Source organism: Schistocerca serialis, chromosome 3, assembly GCF_023864345.2.
Source record: "Schistocerca serialis cubense isolate TAMUIC-IGC-003099 chromosome 3, iqSchSeri2.2, whole genome shotgun sequence".
NCBI lineage: Eukaryota > Metazoa > Arthropoda > Insecta > Orthoptera > Acrididae > Schistocerca > Schistocerca serialis.
Genome location: NC_064640.1, coordinates 231,368,224 through 231,394,122, shown reverse-complemented (window position 1 = coordinate 231,394,122; position 25,899 = coordinate 231,368,224). Strand labels below are relative to the sequence as shown.

Genomic DNA, 25,899 nt, shown 5'->3' with positions numbered 1-25,899 from the left:
CTGGTGAAACGTTGTTGTGATGCCTCGTGTAAGGAGGAGAAATGCGTACCATCACGTTTCCGACTTTGATAAAGGTCGGATTGTAGCCTATCGCGATTGCGGTTTATCGTATCACAACATTGGTGCTCGCGTTGGTCGAGATCCAATGACTGTTAGCAGAATATAAAATCGGTGGGTTCAGAAAAGCTATACGGAACGCCGTGCTGGATCCCAATGGCCTCGTATCACTAGCAGTCGAGATGACAGGTATCTTATCCGCAAGGCTGTAACGGATTGTGCAGCCACGTCCCGATCCCTGAGTTAACAGATGTGGACGTTTGCAAGACAACAACCATCGGCACAAATCGTTCGACGTCATTTGCAGCAGCAAGGACTATCAGCTCGGAGACCATGGCTGCGGTTACCCTTGACGCTGCATCACAGACAGGAGCGCCTGCGATGGTGTACTCAACGACGAACCTGGGTGCACGAATGGCAAAACGTCATTTCTTCGGATGAATCCAGGTTCTGTTTACAGCATTATGATGGTCGCATCCGTGTTTGGCGACATCGCGGTGAACGCACATTGGAAGCGTGTATTCGTCATCGCCATACTGGCGTATCACCCGGCGTGATGGTATGGGGTGCCACTGGTTACACGTCTCGGACACCTCTTGTTCGCACTGACGACACTTTGAACAGTGGACCTTACATTTCCGATGTGTTACGACCTGTGGTTATACCTTTCATTCGATCCCGGCAAAACCTTACATTTCAGCGGGATAACGCACGAGCGCATGTTGCAGGTCCTGTACGGGCCTTTCTGGACACAGAAGATGTTGGACTGCTTCCCTGACTAGCACATTCTCCAGATCTCTCACCAATTGAAAACGTCTGGTCAATGGTGACCGAGCAACTGGCTTGTCACAATACGCCAGTCACTACTCTTGATGAACTGTGGTATCGTGTTGAAGTTGCATGGGCAGCTGTACCTGTACAAGCCATCCAAGCTCTGTCCGACTCAATGCCCAGGCGTACGAAGGCCGTTATTACAGCCAAAGATGGTTGTTCTGGGTACTGATTTCTCAAGATCTATGCACCCAAACTGCGTGAAAATGTAATCACATGTCAGTTGTAGTATAATATATTTGTCCAATGAATACCCGTTTATCATCTGCATTTCTTCTTGGTGTAGCAATTTTAATGGCCAGTAGTGTAAAAGTTTGTATGCTGCGCCAGGCATGAGCAGTACTGGTCAACGCCATCGCCGCTACAACTCAACGCATCGTCGTCTCCAGGGAATGTACTGTTTCTTTAGATTTATAAAAATGCATTAATCAGTATTCCCTTTGCTGCGGTGTAATACATTTGTCAAAGCTGGTCTCCGAGTCTTCCAGGACCTTAGTTACGTAACCAGTGCTAGGATATTATTCCTAATCCCTAAAGTTATCTGAGCATCATTATGTTAAATGTAATTATAAAAAGAGTGTTTTCGTTTTGCTACTAATGATAACTGATATATTAAAAATGTGTAACATCACTAGTAAAGTTAAAGAAAACTGCATTCCTTATACTACATAATCTCAATCGATATTTACGTGTTGAATAAAAGAACTAACATTTTTTTAGAAATGCATTTCTGCTGTAAGAGTGTTCCAAACAAGTGTAGCCATGTGTTACTGTATTGAGACGGCCACCATATTCTAGACATCGGTTTGCTCATAGCTTGAAGAGATATCGTAAGAGAGATATTCTTTCAGAGTTAGACAGTTCATGTTGTTGTTGTTGTTGTTGTTGTTGTTGTGGTCTTCAGTCCTGAGACTGGTTTGATGCAGCTCTCCATGCTACTCTATCCTGTGCAAGCTTCTTCATATCCCAGTACCTACTGCAGCCTACATCCTTCTGAATCTGCGTAATGTATTCATCTCTTGGTCTCCCTCTACGATTTTTACCCTCCACGCTGCCCTCCAGTACTAAATTGGTGATCCCTTGATGCCTCAGAACATGTCCTACCAACCGATCCCTTCTTCTTGTCAAGTTGTGCCACAAACTCCTCTTCTCCCCAATTCTATTCAATACCTCCTCGTTAGTAATGTGATCTACCGATCTAATCTTCAGCATTCTTCTGTAGCACCACATTTCGAAAGTTTCTATTCTCTTCTTGTCTAAACTATTTATCGTCCGTGTTTCACTTCCATACATGGCTACACTCCATACAAATACTTTCAGAAACTACTTCCTGACACTTAAGTTAATACTCGATGTTAACAAATTTCTCTTCTTCAGAATCGCTTTCCTTGCCATTGCCAGTCTACATTTTATATCCTCTCTTCTTCGACCATCATCAGTTATTTTGCCCCCCAAATAGCAAAACTCCATTACTACTTTAAGTGTCTCATTTCCTAATCTAATTCCCTCAGCATCACCCGACTTAATTCGACTACATTCCATTATCCTCGATTTGCTTTTGTTAATGTTCATCTTATACCCTCCTTTCAAGACACTGTCCATTCCGTTCAACTGCTCTTCCAAGTCCTTTGCTGTCTCTGACAGAATTACAATGTCATCGGCGAACCTCAAAGTTTTTATTTCTTCTCCATGGATTTTAATACCTACTGCGAACTTTTCTTTTTTTTCCTTTACTGCTTGCTCAATATACAGATTGAATAGCATCGTGGAGAGGCTACAACCCTGTCTCACTCCCTTCCCTACCACTGTTTTCCTTTATGTCCCTCGACTCTTATAACTGCCATCTGATTTCTGTACAAGTTGTAAATAGCCTTTTGCTCCCTGTATTTTACCCCTGCCATCTTCAGAATTTGAAAGAGAGTATTCCAGTTAACATTGTCAAAAGCTTTCTCTAAGTCTACAAATGCTAGAAACGTAGGTTTGCCTTCCCTTAATCTTTCTTCTAAGATAAGTCGTAGGGTCAGTATTGCCTCACGTGTTCCAACATTTCTGCGGAATCCAAACTGATCTTCCACGAGGTCGGCTTCTACCAGTTTTTCCATTCGTCTGTAAAGAATTCGTGTTAGTAATTTGCAGCTGTGACTTATTAAACTGATAGTTCGATAATTTTTACATCTGTCAACACCTGCTTTCTTTGGGATTGGAATTATTATATTCTTCTTGAAGTCTGAGGGAATTTCGCCTGTGTCGTACATCTTGCTCACCAGATGGTAGAGTTTTGTCAGGACTGGATCTCCCAAGGCTGTCAGTAGTTCTAATGGAATGTTGTCTACTCCCGGGGCCTTGTCTCTGACAGAATTACAATGTCATTACAGTTCATGTAGCAAACGTAATTGTGAGGGAGATGTTTGCCAGTATGTTATTACCTCATCGTAGAGATCTAAACTGGAGGACAAAAACTCCAAAACCCAAAAATAATTAATGTAGCGTAATGAACTTTCGGGAATACAGTTGTCTAGTAATATATGTAAGTGATCAACATTGCAAGATCGCAGGTTAATCTAAGCGCGAGATAAACTACGGGAAGTGTGGAATGCTGGATGTTGTGTTGGCAGAAGAGCCAACACCGTGTTACTAATGGAGGCCGAAATGCACGCGTTTTAGCTCAGACAAGCTGGCGTGAGGAGGGAAGGACTATACTGACGTGAGGTCTGGAACATGAAAAGGAATTAGAATTCAGAAAACGGACATAATTAGTTTGATACTTAACTTTAATCCATTAATGATGAACGTCGCTCTTGATGGTACTTGAGTAACAATATTATCTATTCACATAGTACTTATAGTAACTGCATATGGCGCCTTGCTAGGTCGTAGCAAATGACGTAGCTGAAGGCTATGCTAAACTGTCGTCTGTGGAAATGAGAGCGTCTGTAAACAGTGAACCATCGCTAGCAAAGTCGGCTGTACAACTGGGGCGAGTGCTAGGGAGTCTCTGTAAACCTGCCGTTTGGCGGCGCTCGGTCTGCAATCACTGATAGTGGCGACACGGGGGTCCGACGTATACTAGCGGACCGCGGCCGATTTAAAGGCTACCACCTAGCAAGTGTGGTGTCTGGCGGTGACACCACACTGGAACATCAATAACCAATGCAACCGCCACAATGTTGAAAGCATGCAAACGTGCGACACGGTCCTATGTGGCTGAAGAGTACTGGTAACGACACGGTCCCACAAAGCGATGAGCACGTGGACAGTCTCAACAGATACAGCAAAGCTTTACCCTCGGAGCTGCTGGTGGAAGCGCAGCTTCCTTGGCCGCGTAACTGGCTCTACGTGCCTTTTTTTTTTTCGTGTTGTGTCGAAACAGTGATCGCCTTTGGTGATTTTTGTTCTGGGATGTCAAGGTAAGGGAAATAAGTTCACTTTATTGTTTATTCGCTTGCAAAGGTACTTGGGCTCTCTATGGGTCCTTTAGTCCTTTGAGCGTATTGGTTAGGTAGTCGTACGAGTAATTGAGAGTAACTATTTACATGTAAGATACCGAATAACTGAACACTTTATCATCTTTGATGGTCCTGTGGGGGTGCAATAATGGCTCGAGGCACTTTGTATTTGTACCAATGTCGCGGATGGGCCTGGCATACAGTCTCAAGTTGGCGGACATGTCCCCGATAATCGTCTAAATTGTGAAAAAGACCAGTTTCCTCGTATTTTATCTTCTCAGTGACGTATTCGTCTCCAGTCAACTTGCGTATTTCTCTCGTCCTGGCCCACCTTGGGGCACCCAGGCTCAACTTCAAGCATCTGTTTTGTAGTGGTCGCAACCTGCGTGTATTAGAGTCACATGTTGTGCTTCAAGACGATTACCCGTACAGCAGAGAAGGATGTACCGTTGCTCTACCAAGTTTTAATTTCGTTGATGGGTTTAGATTCCTGCCCGTGAGAAACGGCGTGAGTGCTCGTATCATCTTCACAGTATTCAATTTCTATCTTGCATGTGTGGGATAAAAGTCATCCCTTTATCCAATATCACTCGCAGGTATTTCGTTGTCGTAATCCAGGGTGTTGGCTGTCCATTGATGGTAAGTCGCATCCTCAGTTCCGGCTGTTTCTTCGTAAACAGTATTGCTGCAGTCTTCGTAGTGTTCAGGGTAATTTTATCGCTGTTCGCCCACTGTTCGGTAACGTCAAGTTGTCGCTACATTCTGTTCACAAGTTGTTCGATGTTCCTTCCAGAGGTTAGGGAGGCCGTGTCATCGGCGAACAGAATGGCGGTGACGTACTGAATGGTAGGAATGTCGTTAATATAAAAATTACGCAGGCATGGCGATACCACCGCTCCCTGTGGGATGACAGCTGGGACAGCTTTCAGTGATTATCTCTTCCCATCTATTTGTACAAACAGACGCCTGTCCTGCAGGAAGCTATCAATCAGCTTGATGTCACAGTCGAGGAGACGGGATTAATCGGCTAGTTTGACTATAAGCTTGTCACGTAACACCCGATCGTATGCCTTTTCGATATCTGGGAAAACTCCAACCATGGAGTTTCGTCTATTCAGGTTGAGTTGTATATATTCAGTAATCCGAAGCAGCTGAAGCATCGCCGATAACCGTGGCTGGAAGCCAAAATTTTCGTGGTGGATGATGCTTTCTTCCAGATAGTCTTTGAGACGCGTTAGCAGCACCCGTTTCAGTGTTTTGCCGGGTGTGTCCAACAGACTAATCGGTCGGCAGCTGTCTGGCAACGTTGGTTTTTTTTTCTCTTTTGGGAATAAGGATTGTCTTCACCGTCTTCCAGTCTGCAGGGAAGTAGCTGTTGAGTAAGCAGCTGTTGATAATTCGGGTTAAGAGAACGATAGTCTTTCTCGGAAGATGCTTAAGATCGGCGTTAGTCACAGAGTCCTTACCAGACGCCGAGCTGTTAATCTTCCTATTGAGTTTCTTTAACTTCGGCGGGAGTGCTAAGAACAGACTTCTGTTGTATGAGGAGGTGGCGAAAGTCTGCGATTCGTTGCCGGATACGGTCTTCTTTCCTTGCGCCCTCTGCATCCTGTGTGGACGGAGCTGTCATGTGGTGTTCGTATACGTCGGCATACAGTTCAGCTTGGCCAAGCGAGTCGTATACGAGGCCACCTGAGCCGTGCATTGCTCTCTTTGGTTGTCTCGGTTGGCGTAGTGCCCTGACAAGTTGCTACTCGTCCCTAGTCTGGAGAAACATTTCGTCAATCCTTGTTTCCCAAAGGTCTTGCCGCCATTCTTCAGCTCGGCGGCTTACCTCCCAGGACGAACGATGCATCAGTCGCCTTTCTTCCGGATGTCTGTGTAGTTGCCATCGTTTTCTGTGATTGTTCCTGCGATGTTTGATTTCGTTGAGGAGGGAATATCTCAAATTGACGCGCGTGACTAAAGATATCAGTTGCTGCACATTTTGTGCCCGCTGGCTTTTCACTGTCAAGGTTGCCACAGCGATGTCAATTTCCGGACTTTTAGAGATTTCTTGGGTCGGTCGGACGTTATTGTCAGGGTATGTCGCAAAGAGGCCCAAGTGAACAGCTCTGGAGCTTGAAGGAGGATTGGGAGGCCGCGACCCTCGTGAAGTCAGAGAACTAGTAGATGGGCAGATGACAGGTCCTGGATGGCCTTGAGCTGTAGATTTGCAGCGATATTTTTAACAATCGCTATATCGAGAACGTCAGCCTTCTGGACGGCGAACTCAGGGATGTGACTTGAAGGTCGTTCTCAAGATCGTCGAGCATCTGTCCCTTTCGGTTGGTCTTCCTTGAATGTCAAGCCCCGTGTTTGGAGTTAAGGTCTCCTCCAAGCAAGACCTTACTGAATCTGTCGAAGACAGCATGAAGATCTCTGGCCACCAACTGTTTCTTGGGGCTTAGATACGCCGCCACCAGAGTCATGTTGAATACTGAGCTGAACATTGTAACCGCTGTGGCTTCCAGTAATTCCAAGGGCGGTAGATCCTCGTGATTACTTCGTATGGTGTTTTTGACAAACAATGCAATTACGCCAACTCGTTGTCCAAACCGGTCCGCCCTATAACTATGCATGTTGTGTAATTTGGAACTATTCATGTCCGTCAGGCGTGTTTCCGATATCAGAACTATGATCCAATCTGTTCACTAAAGTTTGTTTACATCTTGCTCCATTGGAATTCCAAATGCAGATTCAGAGGTGCCTTGTTCTGCTTCCGTTATCCATTCCTTAGCGTGAGGATTCCTGTCAGTTTTTGTTGAAGTTGTACTAGTAGGGCTGTGATGTCTGATTTGGCTGGTGTCAAGGTGCCTAGGCTGGGTGTAGTGGAAGCAGATGTTGCAGTTTGGTCTCTCCTAGGTGATAGTGTGCCTGCATAGGAAATCCGTCATCTTCGAGTCCTCTGTAAGGTAGCTGGTATTTGGGGCCATCCGGGTCGCTGTTGTGCTGGTGCATGACAGTCCAGCTTGCTGCACGTCGCTGGTGTTGTCGATGGTTGTACGATCTTCATCGTCGGTTTCTTGGCCTGCTGTAGCGGCTGGACATTATATTTCTGGAGGAGTGCCTTCTATTTCCCTCAGACGCGCCGTGAGGCGCAGTGGTCTTTGTTATGGTTAGCACATTTTGCTTTGGAGGTGCAGCGGAGGTTGCAGTCGTTGGTTCAATGGTCTCGAGGGCACTTGCGCTGCGGGCTGGCATCCGCCAAGAATTTGCCATATGCTCGACGTTTGCAATGTGTCGGCCGACCCTTGGACCGATAGTCTTCAATGCACACTCTCGTGTAGAGAAGGTAATGGCTGTCGTAGATTTTACGGTTGTCTTTTGCCTTAGGAAGACTGACACGGTAGGTGAGTAGCCTAAGTCACCACTGACTTGATCTCCTTCTCTCCTTTTATACTGATGTACCCTGGCATGTAGGAATCCTTTTTCACTTAATGCTTCCTGGAGTTGACGTTCTGTGACGTTGATCAACACCTTAAGTTCCTTTTCCTCCGGCGGTTGGTGTGTGAAAAGTGGAAAGTCGCAGGTCTCAAAAAAATTTGAGAGCCTTACTTTGATCCTCAATGGACTCGAAATGATATTAAATCTTGTCCTTCTGGAAGATGGGCTTCAAGATTCCGGAGAGTAGTTGTTGTAGCGCATTACTCAGTTCCACATACTAGCCAGTATAATAAATCGTCACTGGTGAAACACGTTTAGTTTTGCTGCGTCAGATGCAGCAGCGGCTTGTTGTCCAGACGTTCCTAGTTCCAGGTACGGTGTGCGGGTGGAGTTGTCCTTGTTGTCATCTCTGGGGGTAATAGGTGTGAACCTACTGGTTGTTTCAATCGTCTCAGCTCGTAGTTTCCGAGGCTTTGCATCTTCTTCCGAATTTCTCCTATAGTGCCGTTTGTGTTGCATTTGGACGAAATCATCTGTTTCTGCAACGCTGTCGTCTCTTTCAGTAGTTCTTGGTCCATCAGCTCGGTGTTCTCGCTGAATTCCAGCGTTGTTGTCATATCCTGTTACACGTCAGGTTCGACGTGAAAGACGTTACCGCGCGGAGGGTACGAGTTTCCTTCGTCCGCGAAGGTTTCAATTTTGCGCGGCGCCGACGGCTTACACGAGCACTCTTGTTTACCGGTAGAAGCGGCTTTTGGTGTCAGTTGTGTGTGTTGTTCTCTCGTCGACGCGGCCCCAGGCGGTTGCACAGCTCCGCCCGAGTGAAACGTTGAACACTCATAAACCATTTCCATAGTATGTGTCGTCTCCCTCCAATCCCCATCTGCCGGTGCGCGAAGTCGTCATAAGGAGTGGCCGATGGGATCGACCCCCTTCCCGCGCGCGCGCGCTACACAGTTTGCTGGCGTTGACATCGCGCTCTCGACTGGCTCTCCGTGGGCGGAGCGCCACCTTAAGTACACACCTGCGAAAGGATGCATGCGTGGTATCACGTGAGCACGTTACCGTGCGGACGTAAATTAGTGCCCGCGACAACAGTGCTGTGTGCTGCAACTTGCACGCAACGTACCACGTTCTGGTTGGACTCCGGCGATGTACGAGTTAGTAGCGCGAGCGTGTTTACTTCGAACTTGCTCTACGCTACGAGCGCATTTCCTCATCCCGTTTTTCCGTCTTTGCTCAACCAAATGTAAATGTCGTGTGACTGGGGCCTCCCGTCGGGTAGACCATTCGCTGGGTGCAAGTCTTTCGATTTGACACCACTTCGGCGACTTGCGCGTCGATGGGGATGAAATGATGATGATTAGGACAACACAACACCCAGTCCCTGAGCGGAGAAAATCTCCGACCCAGCCAGGAATCGAACCCGGGCCCTGAGGATTGACGTTCTGTCGCGCTAACCAGTCAGCTGCCGGGAGCAGACTTCGCTCAATTTATCCATCATTTACGTACTTACTTCCGCCTCAGCACCACCGTAGGTATAGGCGAGATAGTCTGGGCTAGACACTGTTACAGATTGGCTAACTTATGGTATGAGGGGGAGCCAGGGCCCCATCCGAACGAAGGTGGTAACTTCACGTTTCCCAGTGCGGGTCAGGACTACTAAAGCAAAGCCAGGTAGTGCGTTCAAAGAGAGAGCTGTTAAACCGCTTAAGATTACACATTACTCACCGTTCAAGAAGGCAAAGTCCCACAAGAACATGATCGAGACGCTACTGACAGCCAATCGGCTCATTACTTTCGAGCTGCTGCAACGGATCAGCTCACCAAAACCGTTATCCAGCAACTACCAACCACTCAGCATACGACACATCGTGAAACATCTCAACACCAGGAGGAGGAACGCCCCTTCGATGGCGATGCCATCCCCGACGACGACGATAAACGTGGGCTGACTGATAATATGTAACATGAAGTCGTTGACTTCACGTGTGACGCACTGGCGCAGAAAACCACCGACGAAGAAGGTTTCATTATGGTGCAATATAAGGGCCAACACACATCTGGCTCGGAGCCATACAATTTAAACGGCGAGTGGAGCCACCAGAAATATCCAATCGCTTCAAAATGGTTCAAATGGCTCTGAGCACTATGGGACTTAACTGCTCTGGTCATCAGTCCCCTAGAACTTAGAACTACTTAAACCTAACTAACCTAAGGACATCACACACATCCTTGCCCGAGGCAGGATTCGAACCTGCGACCGTAGCGGTCGCGCGGTTCCAGACTGTAGCGCCTAGAACCGCTCGGCCATTCCGGCCAGCTCATCCAATCGCTTCCAGCCTCTCATGCCACCGAGGGCCCAGGATGACACCATACAAGAAGATCAACAGGACATCCGACCATCGTAGCAGGAGCCCCCGGCGGCCGGTACCCCAAGACCATTGAAGAAAGTATACCTGTTCCAATTTATTACACGGAAAAGCACCCTGAATTGAACTCGGCCCTAAAACCACGAATAGGCGAGATAGTCTGGGCTAGACACTGTTACAGATTGGCTAACTTATGGTATGAGGGGGAGCCAGGGCCCCATCCGAACGAAGGTGGTAAGCTCACATTTCTCAAGGAAACGTGTCCAAATACCACTTTGAAACTTACTCTCACCGACAGAAAGTCATCGCTTTCTACCAAAACTTCAGACTGACTTTTTCACACATAAACTCCCTGAAGAAAAACGGTTGAAAATCGTTTTGGAAGTTCTTCCAGTGCAAGTCCCGGTAGACGAATTGCCTAAGGAAATCCGTGGAAAAAGTTTTCCTGCAGCCACTGTCTCAGTACAGAGGGTATGTGTGTAATCTTATGGGACTTCACTGCTAAGGTCATCAGTCCCTAAGCTTACACACTACTTAACCTAAATTATCCTAAGAACAAACACACACACACACGCCCGAGGGAGGACTCGAACCGCCGCCGGGACCAGCCGCACAGTCCATGACTGCAGCGCCCTAGACCGCTGGGCTAATCCCGCGCGGCTTCTCAGTATAGAAAACGAGAGAACCTGTCCAAGTACTTGCGACCTCATTTGTCACCATTCTGCCGAAAGATAAGGACAGCGACCCTATCTACAATCCTAAGTGTGTCTGTGACACCAGGGTTTGAGTCAAAGCCTATTAAACCAAGAGGGACTACATCAGTGTAAGTGCTGCTAGCTTTTTGAGCACTCAGAGAATTACCGCTGCCTCCCACCGAACTACGTTGAGATGTGCAGGCTACCATCACTCTCAGGAATGCACACTACCAGGTGCGGTGAACTGTGAACAACAGCACCTTGTCACGTATAGGAACTACGCGAAGTATCAAAAACTGCTCCAAGCCTACCAACGACGAGCTGTTGCCCGAGCACAACCTCCTCGGCGCACAACAGTCGTCAGGCCGACGTCCCAGGACGTGTACCCCTTATCTGCTGACCGAACACAGGCACTTTATACGCCGCACCGGCCTCAACAACAACAACCACCTCAGCAACATCGACATCTGCCACGAACTACTTCTCAGACTCGACGACAGACTTACGCACGAGCTGCCAGCCCTGAACATCACCAGCAACAACCGCACGACGAGTTTACCTCCTTCAGGGACCTGTCATGCTGGCACTCACAGGTATTGGGAAGTTGTTGACAGCGCTGCAACAAAAAATTAAGAGTGTATTGTCGCTAGTGAAGGATCTTGGTAAAGCGTTCGTCCGCTTTAAAATGACCCACAGGCAACATGACACTCACCTCCGTTTTCAAATTTCGTAACGTGCAAGCTTATAAGGCGGACAGAGTGGGCCGCAGGGGAAGGAGCACGGTAGTCTTCGTCAAGAACACCTTTACTCACTCTGTGGAAGTCTTACCGCCAGTGATGTCTTTGGAAGAGACAGCTGTCACAGTCAACACAGCGGTTGAGAAAGTGACTCTCGTCGCGGATTATCTCCCTCCATACAAGGATCTTATCCCGGATGACCCCCGCCAAATATTCATACTTACGACGAGGTACTGCACGGCGGCGATCTGAATGCCACAAATACGACCTGGCATTCGCTGACCACCAACCCCCAGGTTCGCATCCTGTATGATATAGAACTAGAGTTGGATGCAGCTCTCTATGGTCCACCACAGCCGATCAAGATACCCTCTTCTCAATGCCACAAGGTCGATGTATTAGATATCGCTGTAGTTAAGAATCAGCAAACCCTCCCCATGAATCATGGACCCTGCTGTTGGTGGGGAGGCTTGCGTGCCTCAACGATACAGATAGCCGTACCGTAGGTCCAACCACAACGGAGGGGTATCTGTTGAGAGGCCAGACAAACGTGTGGTTCCTGAAGAGGGGCAGCAGCCTTTTCAGTAGTTGCAGGGGCAACAGTCTGGATGATTGACTGATCTGGCCCAAAATAGTCCCCCATTCGGATCTCCGGGCGGAGACTACTCAAGAGGATGTCGTCATCAGGAGAAAGATAACTGGCGTTCTACGGATCGGAGCGTGGAATTTCAGATCCCTTAATCGGGCAGGTAGGTTAGAAAATTTAAAAAGGAAAATGGATAGGTTAAAGTTAGATATAGTGGGAATTAGTGAAGTTCGGTGGCAGGAGGAACAAGACTTCAGGTCAGGTGAATACATGGTTATAAATACAAAATCAAATAGGGGTAATGCAGGAGCAGGTTTAATAATGAATAAAAAAACAGGAGTGCAGGTAAGCTAATACCTGTACAAACAGCATAGTGAGCGCATTATTGTGGCCGAGATAGACACGAAGCCCACGCCTACTACAGTAGTACAAGTTGATATGCCAACTAGCTCTGCAGATGATGAAGAAATTGATGAAATGTATGGTGAGATAAGAGAAATTATTCAGGTAGTCAAGGGAGACGAAAATTTAATAGTCATGGGTGACTGGAATTCGACAGCAGGAAAAGAAAGAGAAGGAAACGTAGTAGGTGAATATGGATTGGGGCTAAGAAATGAAAGAGGAATCCGCCTGGTAGAATTTTGCACAGAGCATAACTTAATCATAGCTAACACTTGGTTCAAGAATCATTAAAAAAAAGACTGTATACGTGGCAGAATCATGGAGATACTAGCAGGTATCAGATAGATTATATAATGGTAAGGCAGATATTTAGGAACCAGATTTTAAATTGTAAGACATTTCCAGGGGAAGATGTGGACTCTGACCACAATCTATTGGTTATGAACTGTAGATTAAAACTGAAGAAACTGAAAAAAGGTGGAAATTTAAGGAGATGGGACCTGGATAAACTGAAAGAACCAGAGGTTGTACAGAGTTTCAGGGAGAGCATAAGGGAACAATTGACAGGAATGGGGGAAAGAAATACAGTAGAAGAAGAATGGGTAGCTTTGAGGAATGAAATAGTGAAGGCAGCAGAGGATCAAGTAGGTAAAAAGACGAGGGCTAGTAGAAATCTTTGGGTATCAGAAGAGATACTGAATTTAATTGATGAAAGGAGAAAATACAAAAATGCAGTAAGTAAAGCAGGCAAAAAGGAATACAAACGTCTCAAAAAATGAGATCGACAGGAAGTGCAAAATGGCTAAGCAGGGATGGCTAGAGGACAAATGTAAGGATGTAGAGGCTTATCTCACTAGGGGTAAGATAGATACTGCCTACAGGAAAATTAAAGAGACCTTTGGAGAAAAGAGAACCACTTGCATGAATATCAAGAGCTCAGATGGAAACCCAGTTCTAAGCAAAGAAGGGAAAGCAGAAAGGTGGAAGGAGTATATAGAGTGTCTATACAGGGGCGATGTTCTTGAGGACAATATTATGGAAATGGAAGAGGAGGTAGATGAAGATGAAATGGGAGATATGATACTACGTGAAGAGTTTAATAGAGCACTGAAAGACCTAAGTCGAAACAAGGCCCCTGGAGTAGACAACATTAGAACTACTGACAGCCTTGGGAGAGCCAGTCCTGACAAAACTCTACCATCTGGTAAGCAAGATGTATGACACAGGCGACATTCCCTCAGACTTCAAGAAGAATATAATAATTCCAATCCCAAAGAAAACAGGTGTTGACAGATGTGAAAATTGCCGAACTATAGTTTAAAAAGTCACAGCTGCAAAATACTAACGCGAATTCTTTACAGACGAATGGAAAAAATGGTAGAAGCCGACCTCGGGGAAGATCAGTTTGGATTCCGTAGAAATGTTGGAACACGTGAGGCAACACTGACCCTACGACTTATCTTAGAAGAAAGATTAAGGAAAGGCAAACTTACGTTTCTAGCATTTGTAGACTTAGAGAAAGCTTTTGACAATGTTAACCGGAATACTCTCTTTCAAATTCTGAAGGTGGCAGGGGTGAAATAAAGAGAGTGAAAGGCTATTTACAATTTGTACAGAAACCAGATGGCATTCATAAGAGTCGAGGGACATAAAGGAAAGCAGTGGTTGGGAAGGGAGTGAGACAGGGTTGTAGCCTCTCCACGATGCTATTCAATCTGTATATTGAGCAAGCAGTAAAGGAAAAAAAAGAAAAGTTCGCAGTAGGTATTAAAATCCATGGAGAAGAAATAAAAACTTTGAGGTTCACCGATGACATCGCAATTCTGTCAGAGACAGCAAAGGACTTGGAAGAGCAGTTGAACGGAATGGACAGTGTCTTGAAAGGAGGGTATAAGATGAACATCAACAAAAGCAAAACGAGGATAATGGAAAGTAGTCGAATTAAGTCGGGTGATGCTGAGGGAATTAGATTATGAAATGAGACACTTAAAGTAGTAAAGGAGTTTTGCTATTTGGGGAGCAAAATAACTGATGATGGTCGAAGTAGAGAGGATATAGAATGTAGACTGGCAATGGCAAGGAAAGCGTTTCTGATGAAGAGAAATTTGTTAACATCGAGTATTGATTTAAGTATCAGGAAGTCGTTACTGAAAGTATTTGTATGGAGTGTAGCCATGTATGAAAGTGAGACATGCACGATTAATAGTTTAGACAAGAAGAGAATAGAAGCTTTCGAAATGTGGTGCTACAGAAGAATGCTGATGATTAGATGGGTAGATCACATAACTAATGAGGAGGTATTGAATAGAATTGGCGAGAAGAGGAGTTTGTGGTACAACTTGACTAGAAGAAGGGATCGGTTGGTAGGACATGTTCTGAGGCATCAATGGATCACCAATTTAGTATTGGAGGGCAGCTTGGAGGGTAAAAATCGTAGAGGGAGACCAAGAGATGAATACACTAAGCAGATTCAGAAGGATGTAGGCTGCAGTAGGTACTGGGAGATGAAGAAGCTTGCACAGGATAGAGTAGCATGGAGAGCTGCATCAAACCAGTCTCAGGGCTGAAGACCACAACAACAACAAGAATTTTCATCCAAAACTACGGCTACACACTATAAATGATCTTTCCTCATCCCATCTGACGTCTGTAGGCGTCATTGAACGTGGACTTCCTTCACGACCTAGCATGAGGAGAACAGTCAAGTGGGACCAGTTCAGTTTTTACCTCAACAATAACGTCCGCCCGACCGTGACTTTGGACTCTTAGGAAACGCACTGACGGCACTATTAAGATGTTAACCAATAAAATTCGGACGGCTAGTAAACGGGCGTCCACAGTGGTAGTCCTTCCAGAATCGAACGTCGAACCGTTTCCGCCACTGCTGAAAGAACATAAGATCCATGGGAACAGGAGCAGGAGGCGCAGGAAGCGATGTCGAAATCTGGCCGACAGATACGATACGATCCGCCTTTCATGAGAACTCTGCCGACGAGCGGTAACCGAGCGAGGTGGCGCAGTGGTTAGCACATTGGACTCGCATTCGGGAGGACGACGGTTCAATCCCGCGTCCGGCCATCCTGATTTAGGTTTTCCGTGATTTCCCTAAAATCGCTCCAGGCAAATGCCGGGATGGTTCCTCTGAAAGGGCACGGCCGACTTCCTTCCCTGTCCTTCCCTAATCCGATGAGACCGATGACCTCGCTGTTTGGTCTCTTCCCCCAAAACCAACCAACCAACCAACCAACGAGCGGTAGAATGGAGACAGAGCTGTTGGGAGGACAAAATGGAACAATATCTCCTCGATACCAAGGAAGGATGGCAACTCCTTCGACGACTCCGACAACCCACGTCTGCCAAACGTGCTATTCAAGGTCCTGACGGCCTTGTGTATGATCCACTGGCGAAGCCGGAGCTTTATTCGACTGTCTATGACCGGCAGATGTCGACTCCACAGCCACCAGCAAGGCTTGTCCAACAGCTTTGGCAAGAGGAGAACAGACTGCTGCAATTAGTCACTGACTTCCGACGGCGACTGACGCAGGATCGCCCTCTCCTGACGACGCCACTCGAGAAAGTTGTCCACAAAACTAAGAACAGTTCACCTGGCCAGGACTATATTGGCGATGCTGAATTCAGACATCTCCCACGAATGCCTCTGTTACTGCTTACTAGGATTATTAACAGCTTTCTTGTATTCGAGTACTTCCCGGACACATGGAAGATAGCTCACGCTATACCATTTCCGAAGTCTGAGAAAGATCATTCCCAACCAGACAACCGTCGCCCGATGAGCTTATTGCCTACTATGGGGAAAGTGCAGTAACGAATTCTCCTTAACAGCGTCACAGCTCAATTGTAACAAAATAACATCACACGCCCACATCAGTTGGTATATAGGCAACGTTTTTTGCAGATCTTCAGCTTATCCGGATCACTGAATTTATCCACACACACACACACACACACACACAAACGACGCTATGTCGTGGCGAGACCGGCGCCCCAGGACGCTGTCGTGACTGCTGGCGGCTTGACTGTACGCAGTACCTTCCCTCTTCTGTTTACAAACAACCTCCTAGATGAGGCAGGGGCCATATCTGGTCTGCAAAACGTACGCATAAATGTGGTGACCGGAATGTGTAGGCGGCAGCCCTACGTATTCAACACTATTAACTGAGTGGGAGGATATTTGAGGCACAGTAAACTCTCAGCTGAAGTGCTCGATTAGCCAAGAAACTTCCTAATCATGATCAGTGTGATTTCACAAGACATTCAATACTCCGTAGCGTGGTACTCCTGGCGGTAAAACATTTATAAAAGACTACCACCCTATTTGAAACGACACTAGGTCTGAGAAGGAATGAGGTTTCCGTAGAAATCGTTAACTCAGTCTTACTCCTCTCACCCTTTCCCACGATCCCTCTAGCTGTTATGGGCAGCAGAATGGTTTTCAGTAGTAACTGCAACTTTGTCACAATCGTTAGTAGCACGCCATCTGATAGGATGCATTAATGAGCGTTATTTAATGTTCCGTATTCCTTTAATGAACCAAGAAGAGTACATGTGTTAATTTTTATTACTACTTTCATGTTTTCAATCCTGTTGAGCTGCGTATGGCGCTAAAATGTCTAAGTTCAAAATCTTCGATGAGGCTAAGAACTTGGTTTGAAACTTCCTGCCTGATCGAATTGGTGTGCCAGGCAGGAACACGAGACTGGGACCTTTGCCTTTCGCAGGCAAGTACTCTACCAGTGAGCTATCCAAGCACCAGTTACAACAGCTTTACTTCCTCTTGCACCTCGTCTCCTAAGGTCCCCAGTTCGAGTCACTATCCGGCTCACAGTTCTAATCTACCAGGAGCACTACAATCACCACCCACTCCGCTACAGAATGAATATTCATTCTGCGATCATATCTGATGATTGTCTCACATTAAGAATATCAAGTACACCGCGGAATCAACTAAGGTTCACTTTCTTAAAACTCGTAACTATCTCCCCTCGCCACACAGAAGTTTGAAATTTGTTTCAAAGGGGCTTAAAACCTTCCTCTGTAATGATGCAAAAGCATGGTGCTCTGCGACGTCACTCTCGGGCTCGATGACGCTTCAAACAACAAGGTGTCGATACACGCGCAAAAAAAGTGGGACGTCAGAAAGTTCATGTGAGGTGTAAAGTGAGTTAATGATGTTACATTGGCACCAAATTTTACCAAAATTCTGCCCAACGCCTCCGTGGACTTATCACACGAAAGGAACGCCTTCACACCCCATATTACCCACATTTCACCACTGCTTTTGACGCCAATGCGATGGAGGTCAGAACCACGACGCTAGCGTCGAAACCATGTGGTTTTGTTATGGATGGCCGAGGAAAATATTTCAGATACACAGACACAGTAGACACGGAAAGGCATCAAGAAGTGGCATAAAGGGCGTAAATGAAACTGATTTCCAAACATCTCGCAGTCTAAACGGGCATTTCACAGTGCCACGAGTAACAGGACGACGTTCTTGACATCCTATAACATTGCTGGCAGTCCCTCGGACGATTCAACTTTCTCTAAGGACACAACAGGCCCACAACCCCACTGAATGTACTCACACCTCTTTGAAGTGTAGCACGATCAGTAGTTCTCTTTTGATGTACAGGGGGGGGGGCCATTCAAAACCATTCGGCGAAATTTGAACATGATTCGAAGCAGCAAAGGATGTTTCTGCTTTTTCAGCCCTCCTGTTCAGCACCCGACTGTCGTGTGATTGCAGTGGAGGAAGGGGGGGAGGGGCGAGAGGGGGCGGAGGGAGTTACCTGCACAACCTTTTTGAGCACGTTAAAAATGTACCTGTACAGAGAAAAACCGTAATGGATTCCTATGCACTTGCAGGTAGGCATCCCCTTGATACCATTCAGCTGAGTAGCACTACACTGCTACTCTAGAGCCTGCTTGCAGGCATACGGAACCTTATGTATGTCAAGCTGTTGCCTGCCTTTTGGCGTCTAGGAATCTGTCACTGATTGTCTATGTACAGGTATATACAGTATTTTTAAGGTTCTCGGCAAAGGTGCACGGGTGGCACCGAAGGAGATGCCAAATTGAGGAGTCAAAGAGGAACCCCTTAGAATTTTATTCACAGGTATCAATGTCCCAACACCTCTCGCCCTCCTCCTCCCGTCACCCCCCCCCCCCCCCCCCTGATGAACTCGCAACACCAAGGTGTGAAACAGGAGTGCTAACAAAAAAGGAATAAATCCCCTTTGCTGCTTCGGATCGCGTTTCTTCGAGTGGTTTGAGCATTCCCTAGTGGTTTCACCCCGTACACCAGAGCAAAAATTGCAGCTGCACTTCACGCCAAGGTGCGACGATTACTTGAATAGAGTTGCAGTGATAAGTTATCCTTACAGAACGGCCGAATATGAAACGTCCAGACGGTATCAGCAGTGTCAAAGTTTGCCAAGAACGTCATCCTGTTCCTCATCACACGGTGAACTGCCGTTTTCGACCGCGAAGTGTGTGGCAACCAACGCGCCAACGGACGGTGTCCTTCCTTTGTCCCCCTTTATGCCACTCCATGAGGGCTTTTCGTGTCGATTCTGAGTGGTGGTGTGTCTGAAACCTCTTCCTCGGGCACTTGTAATAAAATGACAAGATTTCTATGCTGTGCATTATCTTCAAAAAGCTACATTTGGTACTCTGATTTCACACCATCTTAAGGGAATTCATGCATTTGAGCTACGATCGTGAATTGATGTTGCTCATCAACTACGATTCTTTCAGTAGACATTGAGACTATCCAGAATATGTATCCAGTGCAGAGGTCAACAACATCGAGGACTCCATTCTCCACCTACTGAGGTACGAGAATGATGCGTTATTTAGCTTTATACTAGGATAGTAGCTGAGTACCCAACGTTGCCCAGGTATACACGGGTATTTATTTCAATCTTCTATTAGGCCATCTCCCCCTACCTCCTCTCTCTATCGTCGTCCTTCCCTCTATATCTGTCCACATCCTCTTCGCCTCCTCTGTCCATTTCCTCCTCCCCTTCTCTCTGTCCATCTTATAATCCCCCCTCTCACTGTCCATCTCCTCCACCCCCAATCTCGGTCCATCTCTCCTCTTTCTGTCTCTCCATCTCATTCTCCCTGTCGTTCTCTCTCTGCCCATCTTCCGCGTCCTGTTTCTGCTCTCTCTGTCCCTCCCTCTCCTCCTTTTTATTTATTTATTTACACGTCAAGTTCCGTAGGACCAAATTGAGGAGCAAATCTCCAAGGTCATGGAACGCGTCAGTACACTAAATTACTACATAAAAGTAATAACAGATAAAAATAAAATGTTTGTGAACCAGAAAAAAGTCAAGCCATAAGTTTCAGTAAACGCAATCAACAATACAAAAAGATTCAGCTTAATTTTTCAAGGAACTCTTCGACAAAATAGGAGTGGCCCATGAGGAAACTCTTCAGTTTCGATTTGAAAGCGCGTGGATTACTGCTAAGACTTTTGAATTGTAGTAGTAGCTTATTGAAAATGGATGCAGCATTATACTGCACACCTTTCTGTACAAGAGTTAAGGAAGTCCGATCAAAATTCAGGTTTGATTTCTGCCGAGTATTAACTGGGTTTATTCTTGAGAATAAGGTAATATTGTTAACTAGAAATGACAGTAAGGAAGAGGCCAATGTCAAAATATCCAGACTCGTGAACAATGGTCGACAAGAGGTTCGTGAACATACACCACTTATTGCCCGAACCGCCCGTTTCTGAGCCAAAAATATCCTTTTAGAATGGGAAGAGTTAATCCATAATATAATACCATACGATATAAGCGAATGAAAATAAGCAAAGTAGACTATTTTTCGTGTCGAACGATTGCTCACTTCAGATACCGTTCGAATAGTAAAAATGGCAGCATTAAGTCTTTGAACAAGATCCTGAACGTGGGCTTTCCACTACAGTTTACCATCTATCTGAAAACCTAGAAATTTTAACTGTTCAGTTTCAGTAATCATATGCCCATTCAGTGAAATTAAAACGTCAGGGTTTGTTGAATTGTGTGGTAGAAACTGTAAAAACCCAGTCTTACCGTGATTTAGCGTTAGTTTATTTTCTACAAGCCATGAACTTGGCCGGCCGAAGTGGCCGTGCGGTTCTAGGCGCTGCAGTCTGGAACCGCGAGACCGCTACTGTCGCAGGTTCGAATCCTGCGTCGGGCATGGCTGTGTGAGATGTCCTTAAGTTAGTTAGGTTTAACTAGTTCTAAGTTCTAGGGGACTAATGACCTCAGAAGTTGAGTCCCATAGTGCTCAGAGCCATTTGAACCATTTTTGAACCATGAACTTGGGTCATGAACTGCACTATTTGAAACCGAACCAATGTTGCATACAAAATCCTTTACTACCAAGCTAGTGTCGTCAGCAAACAGAAACATTTTAGAGTTACCTGTAATACTAGAGGGCATATCATTTATATAAATAAACCTTCTCAGTCCATCACCCCAACCCCAATAACAGGTTAGTGGTTCTCTCTCCCACATTATTTCTTTCCAGGCAGTAACATGTGTACCATTTTTGGTTGAAATCTATCTAGGTATTTAAGAAGACCTTTTTATCCGCGGCTTTACCCGTGTACGAACGTCACATATATTTTACTTATACTCAACATATTTCACACCAATTTGTACACATAATTCACCTGCATCTCTAGCGAATTTCGCCGTGCCATTTCGTTTTCACGCGCCTCAATGTTTATGACGTCTTATTCCTGAGCTATGTGTCGTAAAATGATATAATTTTCCAGACACATTCAGTTGCGTACATGAATATTGTCTGCAAAGTGTATCGCGAAAAGAGTTAGTAGTAAAGATGCAATAAATTAAAACTTCAGCGGTAAATTTCTTTCCTTTCACCATTTTGTGGGCAGTGTCAGCGAGAAAAAGCTTTGTTATGGTTTATATGTGAAGCTTGTTGCATCTGACTCAGTGCTCTCATTTAAACTACTAGATGAATGAAGTTTGTGCATCTGCTCGTCGTGGGCTACACTTCTGTTTCATCTCCATCTCTTTGAGAGGTGGTTCTTACCGCCACAGCACTTCTTTCCAGACAATGAGTGATACGCATAACAAATTTGGTTCAAATAGAAGAGGAGATGTGGAGCAAGCAAACAAATATACATACATACTACATACATATATACATACATACATTTTTACAATATGTAGGTTTATCGAAATTAGAGAAAAGTATAGAAGGTTCAGCGAAATGGGCCAGAAGGATATATATCGTTTCACAGAGTACTAGAACTTTCATTCTGTTATCTCCCTCGTGACTCTCTGAACCATGACTCGGCGGAAGGATTAGCGGAAAGTGAGAGGCGATAAAGTGAAAACTTACGACCCAACGGAAATGTGCCTCCTTTCGGCCACAATGAGAAGTCTAAGCCGTTCTAAATCGGTTAGAAATAGGACACAGTTCTGAGGCGCTTCGAATCTTCTTGCGAGTCGCTCAATCTATGCGAAGTGTCTAAGGCTGTATACTTACAGTATGCCATTACTAAATAATTTTTTCTATGTTGTAACAGTAGCTGCCACAGTAGTTATTGAGCCAAGCACTATTTTAGCAAGTGAAGAGACGAAATGTGTTGTAAATTTTGAGGTTACTACAGTGTCTTAAATTACCTCTCAACACTGAAGAGTGAGTTTAGAATATTTTCTGAGTTGACTGTTATAAACATTTTTCGTATATGGTCAACCAAACGGACATCGCGCTTCCTGGCTTTGTTTTACTATACATATTTCTAAAACATAATTGGCAGAAAATTAGTGTGTAAATTTATTTGAATTCGTCAGGTGTTGAGTGATCAACTGTGAATGTGTGAGACTTTAAGCGGTATTTTATTTTCAACAGTGCCTTACCACTGATTCTGTATTATGTATTTTAATTACATCGGTAGAGTACGACTTTAGCTTGGTCGCTGGCAACAGTGTTATTGATCACAATAGAAAAGATGCGTAATAATTATCATACAAATAAAATTGTATCTTGAGGAGGTATTTTACTGGACTGTACGTCTAATTCTTAAAATACTTTCCCCATTCGATCATAGATTCGTTCTTCTCCGTGCAGAGGTGTATAAGACTAATTTACACAACCGATCAGGGACATTTATATCTTTCTTAAATATTTTCAACATTATAATTAAAATTAAAATTAATATTTATATCTTTCTGCCTTAAGATAATTTATGTTTGTACATATTAACCCCAAATGGAAAAAAGAAAAACACCTTCCTGGGCCGGCCGGAGTGGCCGAGCGGTTCTAGGCGCTACAGTCTGGAACCGCGCTACCGCTACGGTCGCAGGTTCGAATCCTGCATCGGGCATGGATGTGTGTGATGTCCTTAGGTCAGTTAGGTTTAAGTAGTTCTAAGTTCTGGGTGACTGATGACCTCAGAAGGTACGTCCCATAGTGCTCAGAGCCATTTTTTAACACCTTCCTGGTAGGAGTATTCAAAAAAAGCTTGTACCTTTTCCCTCAAATAAAGTTGTCACTATTCCCTGTAACAGAATCATACAATCTCATTCCTTTTACCCAAAGACGAGTGAATTATACAAACACGAGTAACACATATTCTGTTCACAAACTAAATTTGTCCTATTCCGTTTCTGAACACCTTGGTTAACACAGTGAACTTGTTTCGGAGGATAGTGGAACCACCGTCCGCCATATTTATTTGCGATTTAAGTGTCGTCTGTGAATTTTGAAGAGTAATGAGGAGATTAGTCATAAAAGACACTCTTCTGTATCAGTGTTTAAATGGGTCAGAATTATTTACTCGCGGAAAGTCCTCCCTCCCCCTCTTTCCTCTCCCACAGCTATTCGAGTTTGCAAGATAGTTGAGACAACGTATGCGTGTAATTGGAAACTTTCGAGATTGTTATCAGTAACCATACATCATCTTGCGTATTCAGATTGCGTCATTTCTGTTTGTAACTGATTATTTATTACTGTCAGAGCTTCGAGGAGATATAAAGAGCGAGTCGCTTTGGCCACCTTTAGATCTATAAAACCTGTTTTTGTGAAAAATATCTCGTTACGAGTCTGTTTTACTTACTCTACAAACGAAATTTTTTTCAAATATTTAGTTCATTGGTTTTCGTGTTATTCTAAATGAGCTGTTTTAAGGTTGTACTACTTCTTGTGAAATTGTTCTTCAAACGGTACACGCAGCCCAACTGAAAATTCTAATATCTACCACCTACTCTCTACCCCTCACCCTGCCACCGCACTTTTCACATGCAGCTTTGTCTGATGGCTATATTAGTATTGATCGACTGTTCCGTTGCTTCTTCGTAGAATATTTTATACATTATGAATGAAACACACACAACGCTGTTGTAATATTCTACAATATATTGGAGAATATTACACCAGTATTGTGTGTTTCAATCATAAACCATTTTAGTACCTACTGGATAGTTTCGTGTTCATTATTTTAATGTCGAAGCTGCCATCCACGGCGACGACAATATGTCTACACTTATATTCCTTTTTCTGTTTTTGTCGATATTTCGAAGCTGGAATAGCCTTCCTGTTTATTCTGCTGCACACCATATACTTGTAGATTACCCTGAAGCACTGTAGGTGACTGCTGAGACGGCGCCTTCTCCCTACATTCTCCGACTGAGATAGTACTCGTACTCTGTACCTAGTGACTTAAATGTTGTCGAAAGTTAATGCTAACCTTACTGTCTGTCTTCTATTCCTCCTCCTCCTCGTTTCCCCAAATCTCCTAGACGCAAAGCTCCGCCGCTCTGGCCACAGACAGGCCAGCCAGGGTCGATCGACGACCGCCAACTCATCCTCAGGCAGTGTCGTTATTTGGATTGAATATGGAAGATCGTAGGGTCAGCACACCAGTCTCCTGGCCTTCGTCGGTTTTGCAGATCTTGGGACCGCTGGTCCTCATCCAAGCAGGTCCTCAACTGGCATCAGAGGGCTGACTGGACCACATTTGAATCTTCCCACCGATAAAAAATTCCTGGCAGTACTGGGAACTGAACCCAGGTCCTACACATGGAAGTCAGCGACACTGACAACTCAGCTACGGAGGTGGACCACACCTCACAAGGCAAATTCCAAATGGTTCCTTTGAAACAAACACTGCCGTTATTTTTTGGCGCCCACGTCCAGTTCGTGCTTGTGTTCTTTCTCTAATGATCTCGTCGTCGACGGGACGTTAAACCTTAATCTTTCTTCCTTGTTCTTCACCATCATTTTCCTTCTCCTGTGTACTGTCAGAACTTCTCTGTTATTCATCTGAACTCATCATTATCGCCTTCTTCGCAGACAAGAAATAGATTATTCTCTGAAACATTCATGCTTTGATACACAGCTGTAGTGTGGCGAGTTGACACGTTTCGTGGTGTGCAGGTGTCATGGGTGCGACATCGGGACATCCACATCCTGACGGTGGGTGGCTACACGTACACGAGCGATCAGCGCTTCGAGGCGAGCCACGATGCGGCGCGGCGCGAGTGGTCGCTGCACATCCGCTGGGCGCAGCGGCGCGACGCCGGCATCTACGAGTGCCAGCTCAGCACGCAGCCAGTGCGCAGCCTCTTCGTTCACCTCAGCGTCGTCGGTAAGCCACTGAAAACCACATTCACGTTTCCAAATTAAGATGGAAAAAATAACACCACTCTTTGTCATGTCAGTGGTGCTCGGAGCTCCAGTAAGAATAACAGAGTCGGTTCTTAATGCACCACGCTATGTCAACATACGTTGCACGCAATTTAGCGCCCTATTAATACGGTAAAATCGACCTAACTGGGTCGAGAGGAGAATCAGGTCAGTTTTAGGAATTCCATCCTGACTGTCCCATACGAAGTGGTAGAGCAACTACAGGATTATTCTAAGTGATGGACCCATTTTGAAAACTTCGTATTTATTCAATTACAAATCCGAAATGAACAAGCTTTATACCAATGAAAAAAGGAATTTTCAAAGTTTTATTCATAATGTTTGATATCAGTTTAATAAATTTAATAATTTGTAATTAATTTTTAATAATTATTTAATAATTAGAAATGTCATAATTGTTCAATGTGGCCACCGTTGGCTGCACGGCAAACATCGACGCGGTAGCCAAACTCGTCCCACACACGCGAAAGCGTATCTGCTGTTACTGAGTGCACGGCAGCAGTGATCCAGTTCCGCAGATCGTGGTTGGTAGGGGCGGGACGTAAACAGCTTCCTTCTCATAACCCCATAAGAAATAGTCGCAGGATGTGAGATCAGGAGATCTCGGTGGCCAGGCTGTGCCAATGGGGCGGTGCTCCATCCTGTTAG

The 25,899-nt window shown here is 45.2% G+C and overlaps 1 protein-coding gene across 2 annotated transcripts in view; it reads left to right on the top strand.

The window, feature by feature from the left end:
* LOC126471574 (protein turtle homolog B-like) overlaps nucleotides 1-25,899 on the top strand; it is a 434,642-nt gene that overhangs the window by 235,862 nt on the left and 172,881 nt on the right. For both annotated transcript variants that reach the window (XM_050099800.1, XM_050099798.1), the window contains exon 3: nucleotides 24,982-25,192. In XM_050099800.1, the coding sequence (XP_049955757.1) occupies nucleotides 24,982-25,192 (211 nt within the window). The remainder of the gene's footprint in view (nucleotides 1-24,981; nucleotides 25,193-25,899) is intronic.